This window comes from Carcharhinus amblyrhynchos, chromosome 26 (genome assembly GCF_965287045.1).
Source record: "Carcharhinus amblyrhynchos chromosome 26, sCarAmb.v2.hapA, whole genome shotgun sequence".
Taxonomy (NCBI): Eukaryota; Metazoa; Chordata; class Chondrichthyes; order Carcharhiniformes; family Carcharhinidae; genus Carcharhinus; species Carcharhinus amblyrhynchos.
The window spans coordinates 39,397,196-39,416,931 of record NC_137349.1 but is presented as its reverse complement, the minus strand read 5'-3'; the positions used below and the strand labels follow the sequence as shown (position 1 = coordinate 39,416,931).

At 48.8% G+C, this 19,736-nt stretch overlaps 1 protein-coding gene across 5 annotated transcripts in view; it reads right to left on the bottom strand.

Moving 5' to 3' along the window:
- The window catches only part of palm1a (paralemmin 1a), a 303,084-nt gene that overhangs the window by 15,013 nt on the left and 268,335 nt on the right, over positions 1 to 19,736 (bottom strand). For all 5 annotated transcript variants that reach the window (XM_080213248.1, XM_080213250.1, XM_080213251.1 and 2 more), the window contains 3 exons: positions 12,896 to 12,986; positions 9,901 to 9,922; positions 891 to 959 (listed from right to left, as the gene is read on the bottom strand). In XM_080213248.1, coding sequence (XP_080069374.1) covers positions 891 to 959; positions 9,901 to 9,922; positions 12,896 to 12,986 — 182 coding nt within the window. The remainder of the gene's footprint in view (positions 1 to 890; positions 960 to 9,900; positions 9,923 to 12,895; positions 12,987 to 19,736) is intronic.

The window sequence follows — 19,736 nt, the reverse complement described above, 5'->3', positions numbered from 1 at the left end:
GCAGGATTTTCCTGTGTGTTTGGGTGAGAGTTTGTGTTTGGGTGTATGAATATGAATGTATGAGTGGGATGTGTTTTGTGGCGGTGCTGCATGTAGGACTGTGTTTGGGAGAATGTGTGTGTGCTCATGTGTATATGTATATGTGCAGGGTTGTGTGAGCAAGCATGTGTGTAAGTATGTCAATGTATGTGTGTGTATATGTGAATGTGTAGCTGTATGTGTACAAAAATATATATATGCATGTGTATGATTGAATATATAGTCATATGTGTGTGTACATGTATATGTGAATATGTATATATATAAAATCTGTCTGTGCACGCATGTGAATGTGTGTGGGTGTGGGGGGGGGGGTGTGGTTCTGCAATCTTAGTATCCCCAAAACCCTCAGTCAGTGTTTGTGGTCAATATTAATTCTGATCTTATTCAGAGCTCCAAAGGAAGGCGACATTTTTGTAATTTGTGTATTTGGAGGGCCCACCTGACGAAGACACTCCCACCCACCAGATGAAGGAACAGCAGTTCCGAAAGCTAGTGCCGTTTGCTACAAATAAACCTGTTGGACTTTAACCTAGTGTTGTGAGACTTCTTACTGTGTTTGCTCCAGTCCAACGCCAGCACCTCTACATTGCGTTTGAAGGGGCTGCCAGACACAGCTGGGAAATGCTTTAGCCCAGTTTCTGGGAGGACGTTTACAGACACTTGTGCAACGCAGAACGTTGACTCCAAATCTGGACCTTCACCATACCCATTTTACACCCAATTTTCCTGAGACAATTAACTGTGAAAGATTGTCTCCCGAATGAGACAATGGCGCTGAGCGACTCACATTAAAATGTGCACCCTGGAGAGGGGGTTATGCAGCACAGCTAGTTACTAGTCACTCTTACCAGCCTTCATCTTCTCCGTGCTGCCTTCGGTTTTATGGACCAGTGGGCTGCCGTGATGCTTTGCCGAGTCTGTGAAGAGAGAGTCAAAGTTTGAGTTCAATGGGTTTGCCTGGGGGTGCACAGTCTGGGTGAACAGGTTAAACCGGGGCACAGGGCCAATCAAGGCTGGATTCTGCCGCAGTTAGCAAGGTTCAAAGATCGCACTCTGAGGTCACCTTGAAAGAACGTGCTATTTGTCACTGTAAATAGAGCTTTCCTTCACAATGGAGCTTTACACCGCGTAAACGTTTGATGGGAACAAAGTTCTGATCTATTTGAAGTATGTCAAAAGGGTCTATTGTGCACGCTAATCCTCTGTGAGATTTTCCTGTTTACAAAGAACAAAATCTGTTGAAAATGCAAGAGTTTAGAACACAGAGCAGCTCAGAGTGAGGGTGTATTCATCTGAGATGTTCTGTTTATTTTTAACTGCAGGTTACAAGTTACAGAACTCCCATACCAGACAGGAAGAATTTCCTTTGTAACTTGTCTTTAGAAGCCCAGGGACGATTGTGGGTGATGTTAGAGTTTGATTGCCCTCCATGTTTCTGTAACTTTCCAACAGCTCCTATTTGAAAGGAAGGCTTGTTCCAAGCAAGTTAATGTGAGAATCGGGAAACGTGAAGGCTGACGTTAGGGATGACAGATTTTGCATTCCCATTGGGGATTCGGGATTCTGGGGAGTCGGGAGTTTCCAGCTCCTGTTTATCCAGTGGGCGACCCCTGTGAATGAGTGCTTCATGGGTGTGCACTAGTATCACACACAGGCCAAACTAATTATAGAGGGAGTGCAGTGACAGGGAGAGGGAGAGAGATAGAGTGCGAGAGTAAGAGAGGACAGAGAAATAGACAGAAGTTGGTCACAGAGTGGGAGAGATGGAGAAGAATGGAGAGAATTAGATAGGCTGAGAGAGGAGAGGGCTAGAGATAACGAAGGGAGTGAATTAGAGAACATGGAGGAAGAAAGAGAAGAGAAATGACTGATGGAATTAGAGAGACGGAGGTAGTTTTAGTTTATTTACTAGTGTCACAAGTAGACTTGCATTAACACTGCAATGAAGTTACTGTGAAAATCCCCGAGTCGCCACACTCTGGCGCCTGTTTGGGTACAGTGAGGGAGAATTTAGCACGGCCAATGCATCTAACCAGCGCGTCTTTTGGATTGTGGGAGGAAACCGGAGCACCTGGAGGAAACCCACGCAGACACGGAGAGAATGTGCAGACTCTGCACAGACAGTCACCCAAGCTGGGAATTGAACCCAGGTCCCTGTCGCCGTGAGGCAGCAGTGCTAACCACTGTGCCACCGTGCCACTCCAGCAGATAGTGAATGAGGAAAGAATAGATCTTGACTTCAGAGGTGGATGTAAAACAAGTTGCCATCTCGTGATTATCTGCTAAGCAGTAAAGCTTAATTCCGGAGAGGTACAGAGTGAGAGAGAGCTCTGATAACTCCACTCCCCTGATAAGCAGCTGGTAAATGCATGGGGTGAGATTGAAGCTGAGTTTGATGATGTGATCAGTGATGATCTAGGCTGGTGTTTGTTGGGAGCAGGTGTACGGGCGACAACGCAAGCTCCCAGAGTCAGCTTATTGCTTGCCTCTGTTGGGTATCAAGCTGCCCTTGGCACCTGTTTGTCTAGACCAGACTGGCACCCAGCCACACAGGGTAGAATTACACTCGCTCCACAGCCTGTCACTCCAGGGTGGTATTGTTACCCTGGAGACCGGTAATGGAGCTTCCTCAGGGTTCCCACCTCCAGCTCCAGTTGAAGAAACATTCTGCTACCCAGCGAGTGCTGCTGAAGAGGCCTCAGCTCTGTCCCCGCTTGCCTCCACTAGGCCCTGGATGTTCTGGCTAATCTGAGGTGTTAACTCTATTCCCCACTCCTGTCTGAGCTGCTGAGCCCTTCCAGCAATTTCTGGTTTCATTCTGTTTGATCTCTTTGAGTTTAAAGCATTGGATCCCATTTACAGATCCCCATACTACCTCTGCAAGCTCATCATTGCTCTCAGTTCCTCTGGCTCACATCGTGCGTGACTCCCCGTTAACCCTCGAGATTCAGCTCTCAGGAACACTTTCTCCAAATCTCTCTTCCTCGCTCCATCTTTTCCCACCTTCAATTTTCATTGATTGCAGCATGCGACTCACAGAGTTACTTGTTGGATTCTCTCTTGCCCTCTCGCTCCTTCTTTCCCTCACATTCCCTCACTCTCTTGTGCTCTTTCTCTTTTGCATTCACTCACTCACTCTCTCTTGTTCGCACTATCTGACGCTCCAACTCTCTCTTGCTCTCCTCATGGGCTCTCTCTCTTGTGCTTTCTCTCTCTCTCTTGCAGTCCCTCTTTCTTTCACTACCTCTCTCTCACACTTCTCTCTCTCTCTCCCTTGCGCTCTCTCTTTTGCTCCCTCTCCCTTTTGTGCCGTCTCTCTTTCTCTTGCTCCCTCTCTCACTTGCGCTCTCTCTCTCTCATGTGCTCTCTCTCTCATGCTTTGTCTCTTGATCCCTCTCTTACTCCCTCTCTCTCTCATAATCTCTTTCGCACTCTCTCTCTTGCGCTCCCTCTCCCTCTCTCTCATACATTCTCTCTCTCATGCTCTTTCTTTTGATCTCTCTTTTACTCCTCCTCTCTCTCATGTGCTCTCTCTCTCTCGTGCTTTGTCTCTTGATCCCTCTCTTACTCCCTCTCTCTCTCATGCTCTCTTTCGCACTCTCTCTCTTGCGCTCCCTCTCCCTCTCTCTCTACACGCTCTCTCTCTCTCATGTTCTCTCTCTTGATCCCTCTCTTACTCCCTCTCTCTCTCTCTCATGCTCTCTCTCTTGATCCCTCTCTTACTCCCTCTCTCTCTCATGCTCTCTTTCGCACTCTCTCTCTTGCGCTCCCTCTCCCTCTCTCTCTACACTCTCTCTCTCTCTCATGCTCTCTCTCTTGATCCCTCTCTTACTCCTTCTCTCTCTCTCTCATGCTCTCTCTCTTGATCCCTCTCTTACTCCCTCTCTCTCTCATGCTCTCTTTCGCACTCTCTCTCTTGCGCTCCCTCTCCCTCTCTCTCTACACGCTCTCTCTCTCTCATGCTCTCTCTCTTGATCCCTCTCTTACTCCCTCTCTCTCTCATGCTCTCTTTCGCACTCTCTCTCTTGCGCTCCCTCTCCCTCTCTCTCTCTACACACTCTCTCTCTCTCATGCTCTCTCTCTTGATCCCTCTCTTACTCCCTCTCTCTCTCTCTCATGCTCTCTCTCTTGATCCCTCTCTTACTCCCTCTCTCTCTCTCATGCTCTCTCTCTTGATCCTTCTCTTACTCCCTCTCTCTCCCTCATGCTCTCTCTCTTCACACTCTCTCTAACGCTCCCAGGACAATCCTGGCCTGACTGGTATTCTGTCACATGTGGTCCCAGCAGCAGAAGTTCCAGAACTGGAACGCACGCTTATAGAACGCTGTGTAATCTCAGAACTGATATGGAGATGCTGGCGTTGGACTGGGGTGAACGCAGTAAGAAGTCTGACAACACCAGGTTAAAGTCCAACTGGGATCTTGGGTTCATGTCACACTATCTGTAACCCCCACGACTCGCCTGGGCTTGCAAAATCTCTCTAACTGTCCTGCCTGGAGACAATACACATCTCTTTAACCTGTGCTTAACCCTCTCTCCACTCACACTGTCTGTATATTTAAGACTTGATTATCTGTGAAGACTCACATTCCAACCATTATTTTGTAAATTGAGTTTGTGTCTTTATATGCCCTGTTTGTGAACAGAACTCCCGCTTATCTGACGAAGGAGCAGTGCTCCGAAAGCTAGTGGCTTTTGCTACCAAATAAACCTGTTGGGCTTTAGCCTGGTGTTGTGAGACGTCTTATTAATCTCAGAACTCTCAGCCTCGTCTCCAGTGTTGCAGCCAATCAGATTCAGAAAGTTCTGAGAGGGGTTGCAGGGAGCAGGCGCTATTTAAATGTACAAAACTTTCCCTTTTCCCCCAGTGTCCATTCCAGCAGCAATGGAAGTAATCGGTGATAATTCCCGCATCCCGATTACTGGAAGAGCTAAGGCTACACTCTGCATTGTTATTGGAGTGTGGGACGGGCTGTGTCGGAAGAGGGGATTGATACTTGGGGATAGAGAGACAGGTTAGACTGGAGTTGAGGGGTTCCTGGTTTTTCTGGGTGTTGACATTGGCTCTGAGTGAAATGCTTTTACAAATGGGGCCTCAGCAGATATTAGGCCTGGAATCATATAGAACCCTACAGTACAGAAAGAGGCCCTTCGGCCCATCGAGTCTGCACCGAACACAATCCCACCCAGGCCCTACCCCCATATCCCTACATATTATACCCACTAATCCCTCTAGCCTACATATCCCTGGACACTAAGGGGCAATTTCTCAGCATGGCCAATCAACCTAACCCACACATCTTTGGACTGTGGGACAAAACCAGAGCATCCAGAGGAAACCCATGCAGACACGAGGAGAATGTGCAAACTCCACACAGGCAGTGACCTGAGCCGGGATTCGAACCCAGGACCCTGGAGCTGTGAAGCAGCAGTGCTAACCGCTGTGCTACCTCCTGTTTCAGCTGTGGGCCACAGATGTGGAATTTTTGGTTTTACCTTGATAGCAAACCACGCATTTCCCAATCAAACTATCCTTGTGGACTGCCACTTAGTGTTGGAAAAATCAATGGAATTGAAAACCAACGTAGAAATATAAGAAATAGGCAATCTAACATTGCCCAGTCACCCAAGTTCCACCTCCTTGTATCTGGAGTCAGTGATTTAACGTAAGTTACATCTGTTTATCCATAGGCTCAATCTCTGAGCTTGGGGGCAAAGTTAGCGCCTGTCCATTCGCTCCAATGTCGAAGAAGATTGAACCTGGGTCCATAGTAACTGGGGGAGAGATTGGTGTAGTGATATTCACCAGAATCCTAGCACACCACTTGCCATGGAATTGGAGTGGCGCGAGAGTGGACAACGGAAATGTCAGAAGACCATCAGAAATAGGAGCAGGAGTAGGCCATCCAGCCCTTTGAGCCTGCCCCACCATTCAATAAGATCATGGCTGATCTGAAGTGGATCAGTTCCAATGTCCGTTGGCTCGGTCAGGAATTTCCGATCACGAGCGTAAAACCTCACCCCCTGTCCCGAGACGAGTAAAACCTGAGGCCCAGAGTCTGGGAGCCTGGGTTTCAAGTCTGCAATGATAGATTGCAAAATTTGAATTTGGAGTTAATTGAAAAAGAAGGAAATCTGGAATTGACGATGGCTATGAAATGGTTATCGTGAAAACCCGTCTGGTTCCTTTGGGGAGGGAAATCTGCCATCCTTACTTAGCCTGGCCTATGTGTGACTCCAGGTTCAAGGTAATCTGGTTGTCTCTTAACTGACCCCCCTCAATTAGGGATGGGTAATAAACGTTGATCCAGCCAGCAACGCTGACCTCCCATGAAGAATAAAACAAAACTGTGTCCTGTGCGGGATGGGGTGAGAGTATTTTACGATCCACCTCATCTCCTTTTCCACTCCAGCCAACAGCACGATGATCGTGGAGGTTGGGAAAGAGCGCTTGATCATTTCGAGACCACTTTGCAGAAACAGATACCATCCACCACCATGCTCCTCAAGTCACAAATCTCCCCCCCCCACCTCCAGCAGTGGGAACCGTGGCGGACGGGAAGCATTTAATTTGGCAGGGGGAGCAATAAAACGCAGTTTCCTGATACTGAGACTTTACTCTGGGTTTCAGGATTGCTAGTGTAGTGGAGTGGGCGGCACGGTAGCGCAGTGGGTTAGCACTGCTGCTTCACAGCTCCAGGGTCCTGGGTTCGATTCCCAGCTCGGGTCATTGTCTGTGTGGAGCTTGCACATTCTCCTTGTGTCTGAGTGGGTTTCCTCCGGGTGCTCTGATTTCCTCCCACAGTCCAAAGATGTGCGGGTTAGGTTGATTGCCCATACTAAGAAATTGCCCCTTAGTGTCCAGGGATGTGTAGGTTAGAGGGATTAGTGGGTAAATGTGTGGGGGTAGGGCCTGGGTGGGATTGTGATCAGTGCAGACTCGAAGGGCCTCTTCCTGCACTGTAGGGTTCTATGATTCTATGACAGTGGGCAGGATTTTTCAGCCTCACTCGAGCGTGATGAGAAGTTCCTACCCATGGGCAATAGGCATTTCCCTTGCCCGCTCAGTTTCCATGGTCAGCGTGGAATTAGAAAGGTGAGATAATGGTGGTGGGGCATCTGATGAACTGTATTGGGAGCCCAATTTATACATATTAATACCCATTAAAAGGTCACGTGCCTGGAGCTCAGCTCCCTCTCCGCCAATGAGAATTTACAGTGTTTGGTTTCCCTGGGTGTGGCACGCACCCGGCAAACTTCACCACTTTGAGAGGCCATTCAGCCCATCGAGTCCGCTCCGCCATTCAATCATGGCTGATATGATTCTCATCCCCATTCTCCTGCCTTCTCCCCGTAACCCTTGATCCCCTTATTAATCAAGAACTGTCTTAAAGACACTCAGGGACCTGGCCTCCACAGCCTCATCTCAGTCTTAAAGGAGCGTCCCTTCACTCTGAGATTGTGCCCCCGAGTTCCAGTCTCTCCCACGAGTGGAGAAGGATCTTTTTGCGTGGGTGGAGATCAAGCTCAGCACTAGAGGCTGAGACATCCTAACAGTTACGCGGCCTCTGGATGTCAAAGGTTCTCACCTGTGATCATCTCTCTCCGGTGAAGCCCACAATGCAGCAGGTCTGTTCCAGACTCCCGGGTCTCATGACCTGCAGATCCAGCAAGGCCGGGCACTGCCGTTCATTCTCTGCCACTTGTTATTGGCTGCAGTCAGAGACTGGGGTGAGGGAGGGAGGGAGGTGGATGCCTCAAAGGGTGATTGGGTTGGTGGAGGGCAGACTGACACTAAACCTCTGTCCTCCTGGGTGAATGCTGACAAGGGAGCGTGGGGTTAGTCTTCCTAAGCCAATGATCTGTCCATGTCAACTTTTGAGGGTAGTGGAGACAAGCCAAAAAGTGTCTGTTTGAGGCTTCTTACAAATGACTCTGGTTACCCTGGTCAAACAGCAATGTTTCCATACTCCATGCATATTTTACAGATGCACCATAGAAAGCATTCTTTCTGGTTGTATCACACTTTGGTATGGGCTCCTGCCCTGCCCAAGACCACAAGGAACTACAAAAGGATCATGAATGTAGCCCAATCCATCACGCAAACCAGCCTCCCATCCATTGACTCTGTCTACACTTCCTGCTGCCTCAGCAAAGCAGCCAGTATAATCAAGGACCCCACGCACCCTGGACATTCTCTCTTCCACCTTCTTCCTTCAGGGAAAAGATACAAAAGTCTGAGGTTACGTACCAACCGACTCAAGAACAGCTTCTCCCCTGCTGCTGTCAGACTTTTGAATGGACCTGCCTTGCATTAAGTTGATCTTTCTCTACACCCTAGCTATATGACTGTAACACTGCATTCTGCACTGTCTCATTTCCTTCTCTCTGAACGATATACCTTTTGAATGGACCTGCCTTGCATTAAGTTGATCTTTCTCTACACCCTAGCTATATGACTGTAACACTGCATTCTGCACTGTCTCATTTCCTTCTCTCTGAACGATATACCTTGCCTGTATAGCGCGCAAGAAACAATACTTTTCACTGTATGTTAATACGTGTGACGATAATAAATCAAATCAAATATGAATGGTAAGAGCACATATCCCTGGTCCTCCAGGATGTCCTTTACCTGGAAGGAGTGGAGTGCTGCTGCCATATGTAGACAGAGGCAAAGTGAAAGGATTAGCAGAGGCTTACTGGCTTTGAGACGGAGAGGACTGTGTGAAGGGTAAAGAGCTCACTTCACACTTTCACCGATGTGTCGATGCTGTGTTGACACTGCCTTAGTAATGGCTCCTAACCAGAGAGAGAAGCTGTTATACATTGGCACAGGGTCAGGTGGAGCGCGGGTTTGAGCAGCAAGAGGCTGGTGAACCTGAAACACTGCAATGGCAAGGACTGACCAAGGGTTTATCACCAGCAGAGTTCCTATCTACAGGCAATGCTGGGGGCTTCTTTGTACGTCCCAGGGCTTGGTTGTTCAAATCTGCCGGATGTTCCAGTATGGCCACAGAGACTCATCATAGACTCTCGACCGCTCTGAAAGAGGCCATTCGGCCCATGGGGAGTAATGAGGTTTGCTGTGCAGACACATGGATTCGGGCCGGTGTCTGTGGGAGTTTGCACATTCTCCCCGTGCTTGCGTGGGTTTTCTCCGGGTGCTCCGGTTTCCTCCCACACCCCAAAGATGTGCTCTTAGGCTGATTGGTGTTAACAATTTGTCCCTAAATTAGTCGTCCCTCAATGCGGAATGCCATAGGCATAGACAAGGGTCATGGGTGGAGGGGGGGGCTGGTAATGTTAAAATGGCGGCGTGGGCTCGTTGGGCCGAAGGGCCTGTTTCCCGTGCTGTGTTGTTCTTTGTTCGTTATGAGTGAATGGCTGTCCAGGAGCGCTTTAACTATGCACAGGACCTTTGACCCCATGAAGTGATGGCGGCGGGAGCTGGGGGGCGGGAGGAGGGGCTATCAACTCTCTGCCCCCGCCCCTTCATGGGATTGGCTGAGCTCCTTGTGAATGCATAATTAATGAGGTGGAAGTGGGAGATCACACGTGCTCAGTTACCCCACACCCACAGCGACTGGACTTAATAAAGGGCAAAGAAGATTACAGCACGGGAACAGGCCCTTCGGCCCTCCAAGCCTGCACCGACCGTGCTGTCCATCGGAACCAATTATCGCCACCCTACCCATGTAGCTGCCCAGACGCTTCTTGAAAGGTAGTGTCAAGAATGGAGACTTGCATCAGTGCGAACACGATCGCTGAGTAAATGTGGAGTTGTAGAGAAGCGTTGCACGCATCTGACATTCAGCAGTTAGTGTTTCAGGCGATTACTGTTAGTTAAATACTCACCCCTGTCTTTGCTTGGAGAAACCTGTGGGACAATCAAAGAGATTGCTGTTAATAATCACTCAGAATTCTATCTATTTGATAGCAATATGATTGGCAAGGCTCTCACAGGAATACCCTGATTACAATCGTAGAATCCCCAACTGTGCAAACGAGGCCATTCGGCCCGTCGAGTGTCTGATAGAATATCACACCCAGGCCCTCTCCCCCACCCTGTTGTTGTTATCCCACACGTGGCCAATCCACCTAACCCGCACATCTTTGAATTGTGGGAGGAAAGCGGAGCACCCGGAGGAAGCCCACGCAGACACGGGGAGAATGTGCAGGCTCTGCGCAGACAGTGACCCTAAGCTGGAATTGAGCCCAGGTTCAATTGAACACAGGCGAGCCACTGTTCCAGCCTGTCGACTCCCATACCCCAAGCTGTTATCTCTTTCACGTGTGCCTTACCCCTCCGCCTCATTCTCACTCATTGCCAGTCAGGGCCAAGGCTGGAGTGAAGGCAGCAAATGGACCGGGGGGAGCTAGAGACGCAGGTTTGATTCTGTTGAGCAGTTCCGGTCTCCTGTTTGATAGGAGCTGAGGTTTCTCTGGATGTGGGGAGAGTCACTGTCTGTCAGTCATGTGTAGCAGTCCCAGGTATTGCAGGATGCACCAGGAGGTGGGGCATAGTACCAGGGCCTGTTCCTCCATGTACTGACCCCAGAACAATGAGAACAGGTTGAATGGAGTTGGTCAGCATTCCCCATGAGTATAGAAGGTCAGTGGCGAGAGAGGGGGTTGGTGGGGAGAGCGGTGAGCAGGGACAAGGGTTGGAGGAGAGAGGGGAGTGCCTGGGGAGAGGCGGTGCCCTGGGAGGGCGCATGTCTGGGAGGGGAGGGGGGAGATGTCTGGGGGAAGGGAGGATGTCCGAGGAGAGAGGGGGTGTATGGGGAGAGGGGAATGGTGTCGGGGAGAGGGGGTTGAGCAAGGTCAGGCGTTGGAAGGGAGAGATGTGAATATAAACCTGGCGATACCGGTCTAATGGAAGTCTGAGGTTAGATGGTGTGTCACAGTTTCTGGTTCCATTCTCCAGAGACAGCACAATGTGACTCCTGGTAGACTAAGGCCTGTCCAATGGAGCTGATATTACAGGAGGGTCTGCAGGAGGGTGGGGAGGGGGATTCCCAGAGGAAGGGACTACCAGGTGGAGAACTTTTCACAACGTAACGTCCCCCAGCCACACCATCAAGACCCAATCTATCCACTCAGGACTATTCAGGCTGTCCAACTCCAACAGCAAGTGGAACCTCCTGATGTGCTGTAACCGAGCTCTGAGAATCCTCCATCACCAGCTCACTCTCCACTGGTGCAGGGGCTGGGATGGGAATACTGTGGAAGCCGGCTGTCATCTTCCTGTTCCCAATTAGGAAAGAGAGTGGGGAGGGGGTGTGAGGCCAATCCATCCTGCTCAGCTCTGAGGAAACAGTGCGATTACTTGGCTGTTTACAGATTGTCGTGGTGCCATTGTGTCTGTTATTGTAACTTCCTTCAGCTAGAATAACCTCTGAACACTTTAATTGCAGTAAAGCGGGGAACTTTAATCTCTGTTTGTGTGTCCCTGCGGGTTAGAATCTCCCAGTCGGACTGCGGATTGTTTTATGTGCATTGGGCTGGAAAATTCCCATCGGAAAACCTCCTGGTGCCATATTGTACTTGGGGAGAAGTATTTCTTTTACCAGCAAAGACTCACAAGAGTGTAAGTGGCAAATGGTTTGAAAAGAATTGGCACTCATATCGTAGTTCAACTCCTCCGGATCCCCACCATCAGCTGGTTAGACTGACTTTCCATATCCCAGTATCTAAGGAGCATTGGTGGCACAGTGGTTAGCACTGCTGCCTTGTAGCTCCAGGGACCTGGGTTCGATCCCCAAGCTTGGGTGACTGTCTGTGTGGAGTTTGCACATTCTCATTTATGAGACTAATGTTTTTTCTCTTTTAATTCACAGATTTTAAGTCGGTCCGCCTTGTTGTCCGACGAGGGACATACACGTGGTGGGTCGTACTGGGGCTGCTCTTGGATGTTCGAGAGCAGCCTAGTGCTTCATGTTGTTAGTGTGTGCGCTTAAACTGGATCAGATGCTGGGCAAGACGACAGCTCAGTGACTATCACTGATTGCTGTGCAGACACATGGATTTGGGCCGGTGTCTGTGAGAGTTTGCACATTCTCCCCGTGCTTGCGTGGGTTTTCTCCGGGTGCTCCGGTTTCCTCCCACACCCCAAAGATGTGCTATTAGGCTGATTGGAGGTAATAAATTGTCCCTAGATTAGTTTTCCCTCAATGTGAAATGCCATAAGCATAGATAAGGGTCATGGGTGGAGGCGGGGTGCTGGTAATGTTAAAATGGCGGCGCGGGCTCGTTGGGCCGAAGGGCCTGTTTCCTGGGCTGTTTTTGTTCTTTGTTCTCCCCATGTCTGCATAGGTTTCCTCCGGTTTCCTGTGCTGGTTAGGTGCATTGGCCGTGCTAAATCCTACCTCAGTGTACCCGAACAGGCACTGGAGTGTGGCGACGAGGGGATTTTCACAGTAACTTCATTCTTGCAAACCTACTTGTGACGCTAATAAATAAACTCTAAAAACATTGATGCAGAATTTATCTTCCAGCCAAATGATTGTTGAAGGATTGGTTTGCAGCAGGGTTGGGATTTCTTATATACTTCTCTGAGTCGCCCATTTCACACAGAGGAGTGGAGAAAGCTCAGGCACATATTAGACATGGGGTTGTGTCACCATCGAGCTCAATCCTGAGCTCAGCATTCCCCGTCCAAATAAGCCACGTGGTGATCAATATAATGCCCCATTTCACATCAATCACTCTTAGTGGGTGTGCAGCATTCAGGGGCAATTAGGGATGGGCAATAAATGCTGTCCCAGCCAGTGGTGCCCACAAACAGATATAAATAAAATCATGCCCAGTTATACAGTCCCTCCCAGTTGCGAGCTCCTTCTGTACACACCTTCTCCTCCTCTTGCAGCTTCTCCTCCACGCTGTTTTCTTTCGAGATGGCGATTTCCCCATTTTCCAATGATTCAAGCTCCCTCTCCAGCCTGAAAGAGCAGAGAGAACATTCAATACCAGAGATTAATGGTCATCAGTACCCCAGAAGCAAAGCAGTTAAGGCACAGGCACATTGCCAGGCTCCCGTCACTGCGGGTTATATGCTCAGCTGCTCTGATGAATTGAAGACAAAATGACTCCTGGCCTCTCTGATAACATCACCTTACAACATTTTCATTCTCCTGCCATCACACCACAATCCCACCCAGGCCCTATCCCCATAACCTCACATATAAGGGCGAGGTGATTCATTTTGGTAGGACAAACTTGAATGCGGATTTCAAGGTCAACGGCAGGGTTCTGAGGAATGTGGAGGAACAAAGAGATCTTGGGATTCATATCCACAGATCTCTGAAGGTTGCCACTCAAGTGGATAGAGCCGTGAAGAAGGCTTATAGTGCGTTAGCGTTTATTAACAGGGGGGTTGAGTTTAAGGGTCGTGGGGTTATGCTGCAACTATGCAGGACCTTGGTGAGACCGCATTTGGAGTATTGAGTGCAGTTCTGGTCACCTCACTATAAGAAGGATGTGGAAGCATTGGAGAGAGTGCAGAGGAGATTTACCAGGATGCTGCCTGGTTTGAAGAGTAGGTCTTATGAGGAAAGATTGAGGGAGCTGGGGCTTTTCTCTTTAGAGTGGAGGAGGATGAGAGGCGACTTAGTAGAGGTTTATAAGTTGATGAGAGGGATTGATAGAGTGGACATGCAGAGACTATTCCCTTGGGTGGATGTAGGGGGCATAACTATAAGGTTCATGGTGAGAGATATAGGAGAGATGTCTGAGGTAGATTCTTCACTCAGAGAGTGGTTGGGGTGTGGAATGCACTGCCTGCTGTGATAGTGGATTCGGACACTTTTGGAACTTTCAGGCGATTATTGGATAGGCACATGGAGCACACCTGAATGATAGGGAGTGGGATAGCTTGATCTTGGTTTGGACATAGCTCAGCACAACATCGAGGGCCGAAGGGCCTGTACTGTGCTGTACTGTTCTATGTTCTATATTTACCCTGTTAATCCCCTGACACTAGGGTTAATTTAGCATGGCCAATCCACGTAATCCACACATTTTTGGACTGTGGGAAGAAACTGGAGCACCCGGAGGAAACCCACGCAGACACAGGAAGAACTCCGCACCCACAGTGACCCAAGGCCAGAGATGAGCCTGGGGTCCCTGACTTTGTGAGTCTACAGTGCTAATCAGTTTGGCACCATGCTGCCATGGGTCATTTACCACTGATCATTTACCACACTGTGGGATCTTGCTGTGTGCAAACTGGCTGCAGCTTTTCCTGCATTGAGTGACTGGCTGTCAAGTGCTAAGGTCATGAAAGATCTTTCTCTCTGAACAGTCAATGTCTGGTTAAGTGGACTTCAGGTGACCTAAGCAATGGTTTGGATAGATTGTCAACTTGGTAATAAGATTCAATTCTGGTTAACTGGAAATTGACCTTTGAAGTTTTGCTGGTGTTTAACTATTGCTAAACTTTTGACACAAGGCACAATGATTAACAGTGCAGCCTCACAGTGTCAGGGATGCAGGTTCGATTCCCAGCTCGGGTCACTGTCTGTGTGGAGTTTGCACATTCTCCCCGTGTCTGTATGGGTTTCCTCCGGGTGCTCTGGTTTCCTCCCACTTGTGCACTGATCATGCTAAACTTTCCCTCAGTGTACCCAGACAGGCGTCAGAGTGTGGCGACTGGGGGATTTTCACAGTAACTCCACCACAGTCTGAATGTAAGCCTACTTGTGACACTAATAAATAAACTGTAAACCTTATTTTTGTTATGGATAGATTGTTAGATCAGTTGGACTCTGAAGATGCCAAATTAGTGGGCTGAGCAACTTGTGAGGAAAATTGCAAGAAATTGGGCTGAATTTTACTGACCTTTTGGGGTACATCGGGAGGCTGAAAAATGGCATGAGAATGATCATTTAACCAATAGCAGAGAGAGTGGAGATCCTGAATTCAAATCTCAGTCATACCTCAGTCCACTTCGCCAATACGTTACTTTATACAAAACCGTTTAAGAATAATATGATCTTGTGTAGAAAGGATCGATATTTATCACTTCTCGGCCTTTTGGCTAAGATCAAGCTTCAGATCAAGCCCAAGATGAGATGCAATTTTGGAGATTCATTTTGAATAAAGGAGAACAAGACAATGTTCTTACCTTAAATGGACGGGAGAATAAAGTCCCCTCCACCCGCTCCCCAACATCCTCCCCCCGCAATCCCTTTTTAATTTGATCTGATTTCCCCCTTTGGGGTAAAGAAGTGGGCAGCACCGCTGCCTCACAGCGCCAGGGACCCAGGTTCGATTCCGGCCTCGGGTCTGTGTGAGGTTTGCACATTCTCCCCGTGTCTGCGTGGGTTTCCTCCGGGTGCTCCGGTTTCCTCCAAGGATGTGCAGGTCAATCTTATCGGCTTGGATCTTGTTTGTCTCTTCTTGTGGGGATTTTAAAATGGACTCAGTTGGATCTTAGAGCAAGTGAAGGGTTGGGTTTACTCGGTCCATTCTGAGCACTGGCTTTGTACCCTTACGAATGGAGTAAATCATTAACCGTAAAAAAGTCCCTCCTATAGTGCCTGCACTTGAGCCTATGCTAAAGGCTTCCTCCCAACCCAGATAGTTCACAGTTATGGGTCCACCTTGAAATAGAAATCCCCATTAGATCCTCAACACAAAGTAGGAGCTGAGAAACTGGACAAATATTGTGTGGATATTGCAAAACAATCATCGTGTACGATAGAATCCCCACAGTACAGAAGGGGGCCATTCGGCCTATCGAGCCGACAACAATCCCACCCAGCCCTATCCCCGTAACCCCACTTCCCTCTGACACAAAGAACAATTTATGATGGCCAACCCACCTAACCAGCACATTCTTGGACTGTGGGAGGAAACCGGAGCACCCGGAAGAAACCCACGCAGACACGGGGAGAATGTGCAACCCTCACACAGACCCGAGGCCGGGATCGAACCTGGGTCCCTGGCGCTGTGAGGCAACGGTGCTGCCCACTTTTTTATTCCAAGGGGGGAATCAGATCAAATTAAAATGGGATTATTGGGGGGGGGGGGTGCGCGTTGGGAAGTGGGGAAGGGGACTTTATTCTCCCGTCCATTTAAGCTAAGAACATTGGCCTGTTCCCCTTTATTTAAAAAGAATCTCCAAAAGTAGTGAAACCTTTTTGTCTCCATGGTTACCAGATTTTGAAAACCAGCGCCATTAACTGGCTGAACCTGGAACTGCAGCAACCCTGGGCTCTGCAAAATCTTCTTGGGAATCTCGAAAGGAGACTGCGTTCAGGCTGTCTGGGTGTGGTGGGAGCTGGGTGCACCAGGTCGGGGACAGGGCGACATCGCTCCTTCTGGGGTTGCCGCTGGCGGACCCTCCAACTTGTGCTGGCACTGGGGTAGGCGACCCCAGGGTCAGACACACAAGTGTGCTGTGTTACGCAGAGTTCCTCTCTGACTCGGTTACAGTAGGGTTGCCAACTTGTGTTGCGAAGAGGGGAATTGGATAATTTACCCGAAGAGAGATGTTTTTGCCCCGCTCCAGGAAAAAGGGTGACAAATTAGAACCAGCTGAATAACCCTTAGACAAGGCCAGTATGGAAACAATGAGCCAAATGGCCTCCTTCTCTGCTGTAACCATTCTATGAATCCATGTTTTGTGGCCAGGTCCCCAAAATGGGATTTAAACTTGTCCTGAGAATGTGAGGGCGGAATTCCTCCGATCATAACCTTGCCCAAACAGGGTTAATGTGAATTAGGAAGGATGGAGGAACTTGCTCACATTTTGGAAGTTATGAGGTCGGGAAGTGTACCTTGCATTCCCTCTGCACCATCTCCCAGCCGCCCAGGAAGAACCCTTGGGCTGGATATAGGCCAGAGCAACACTGGAGGCCTCAGGCTGCATTACCCAAACAAGGCCCGATGTTAAATTTCGCTGCATCCTCCCACTGAAAGCATTGGACATATATTCACATCTCGTCATCCCGATTGCTCCCGGAGTCAGTGTGGGGTTGAATATTCCTCTAGCAACAGGCTCTTTCCCTCTCAAGTAACCTAGAAGGCTTCTGACTTGAAATCCTGACACGAACACACTTAGTTAATACAACATAGAACATAGAACACTACAGCACAAACAGGCCCTTCGGCCCACAAGTTATGCCGATCATATCCATACCTACCAGGCCTATCTATAATTCCCATTAAATCCCATGTACTCATCCAGAAGTCTCTTAAAGGATCCCAGCGAGTTCGCCTCCACCACCACCGACGGCAGCCGATTCCACTCACTCACCACCCTCTGAGTGAAAAACTTACCCCTGACATCTCCTCTGTATCTGCTCCCCAGCACCTTAAACCTGTGTCCTCTCGTAGCAACCATTTCTGCCCTGGGAAATAGCCTCCGAGAATCCACCCTATCTATACCTCTCAACATTTTATAAACCTCTATCAGGTCGCCTCTCATCCTTCGTCTCTCCAGGGAGAAGGGATCTAGCTCCCTCAACCTATCTTCATAAGGCATGCCTCCCAATCCAGGCAACATCCTTGTAAATCTCCTCTGCACCCTCTCAATAGCTTCCACATCCTTCTTGTAGTGAGGCGACCAGAACTGCGCACAGTACTCCAAGTGGGGCCTGACAAGGGTCTTATAAAGTTGCAGCATTACCTCCCGACTCCTAAACCAACCCCTCGGTTAATGAAGGCCAGTACACCATACGCCTTCTTGACCACATCTTCCACCTGCGAGGCCGATTTAAGAGTCCTATGATTGTAATGTGTTGTAATGTACAGAGACTTGGCGCGGATGGGGGCTGAGGGGAGGGGTGGGGCGGGTAATCACTACTTGGCTCCACTCACCCTCCCCTATAACAAATCCCAGCCCAACCCATTCCGAGCTGTAAGGGGGTGTAAAGATTTCACCATCGCCGCTGATCGCTGAATCAATTCATCGCATTTAGCTGCTTGCAGACAGGAACTGAGTAACCTGAACAGATGGGGGAATATTTAATCTGTTGTGTTTGAATATAATCTCCGTCTACACTGTCACCCTCTCTCAAACCCCCTAGGCCCTAGACTAGGGCTCACTGCCACCTTGACTAATCACTTCCGTATGGCACCATAGCTCTCGTACACTTTGTCAACACTGTCAGGTATCTGAAGGTGGTAACCCAGCTGATGATAGTGTGGTTAAGAGCCATCACTGTTATTCTCGCAGCTGCTCGGTCTAATGGTACACAACTATTTATCCATAAGTAACACAGACCTCCGCACTCCCTCTCACATCGGGGACCACATTATTGTGGGAATGAGTCAGTCAGCTAGTGCCATCATTCCCTCCCACATCCTCACACCTTCCGCCATCCCCGATCCCCCTACAATCTCTGAGCTCTGGCATTAGCCTCTGGCTCCTCTTCCCTCCCACCAACTCCACTTTCTCAGAAGACTAAGGAAATTTGGCATGTCAGCTACGGCTCTCACCAACTTTTACAGATGCACCACAGAAAACATTCTTTCTGGTTGTATCACAGCTCGGTATGGGCTCCTGCTCTGCCCAAGACTGCAAGGAACTACAAAGGGTCATGAACGAAGCCCAGTCCATCACACAAACCAGCCTCCCATCCATTGACACTGTCTACACTTCCTGCTGCCTCGGAGAAACAGCCAGCATGATTAAGGATCCCATGCACCCCAGGCATTCTCTTTTCCATCTTCTTCCTTTGAGAAAAAGATATAAAAATGTGAGGTGATGTACCAACTGACTCAAGAACAACTTCTGCCCTGCCTCATCAGGCTTTTGAATGGACCAATCTTGCATTATGTTGATCTTTCTCTACACCCTAGCTATGACTATAACACTACATTTTGCACTGTCTCCTTTCCTTCTCTATGAATGGTATGCTTTGACTGTAGAACGCACAAGAAGCAATACTTTTCACTGTGTACGAATACATGTGACAATAATAAATCAAACCAAATTAAATTTTGCGTGTTACGAAGTCATTCCGTTGATAAACATCCAAATAAAATGTGTGACAACGCGTCAAAGTTTTCACTCCCAATTAACTCTGGGAAACCCCCAATCTCCGGATGGGAAAACTTTCCTTGAGATTTTCCTTCTTGGGGAGAGTCATGTGTAACGGCAGCTCACACATCTGCTGACGTCCAAAGCTCCTCTTTACATTTTGCAAACTCCGTTGGTGAAATGTAGATCAGTGGCCTCTCTATCAATGTGGGGGAAGGGGGGGGGGTGGTCTCGCTACTTCCTATCTCTCTCAAACACCATATCTCACGCTGCAGGACAGCACTGTGGGATCTCCTCGCTGTAAAGCTGACAGGGCAGAGTGAGAGTTGGCGGAGGTCTCCATGAGCTCATTTTGGAGCTGGAAGGGTAGCCAGGGTAACTGTGTGTCTCTGGAAATGCTCCCAATGGAACCTGCCTCCAGTAACCCGTTACACAATCGCAAACAGGAAGAGTTTGAATTCACGCAGTATCTTTCACAGCTTCACAGCGTTGTTTCACACCTTCAGTCACAGACCCTGGACCTCGAGTCAATGTTAAAATGTGGCAGCCAATTCGAGCCCACTAAACTCCCACAAACATACTGTCTTTCTCTACACCCTGGCTATGATTGTAACACGGCATTCTGCACTCTCTCCTTTCCTTCCCAATATATAGTATACTCTGTCTGTGCAGCGCGCAAGAAATAATACTTTTCACTGTATGT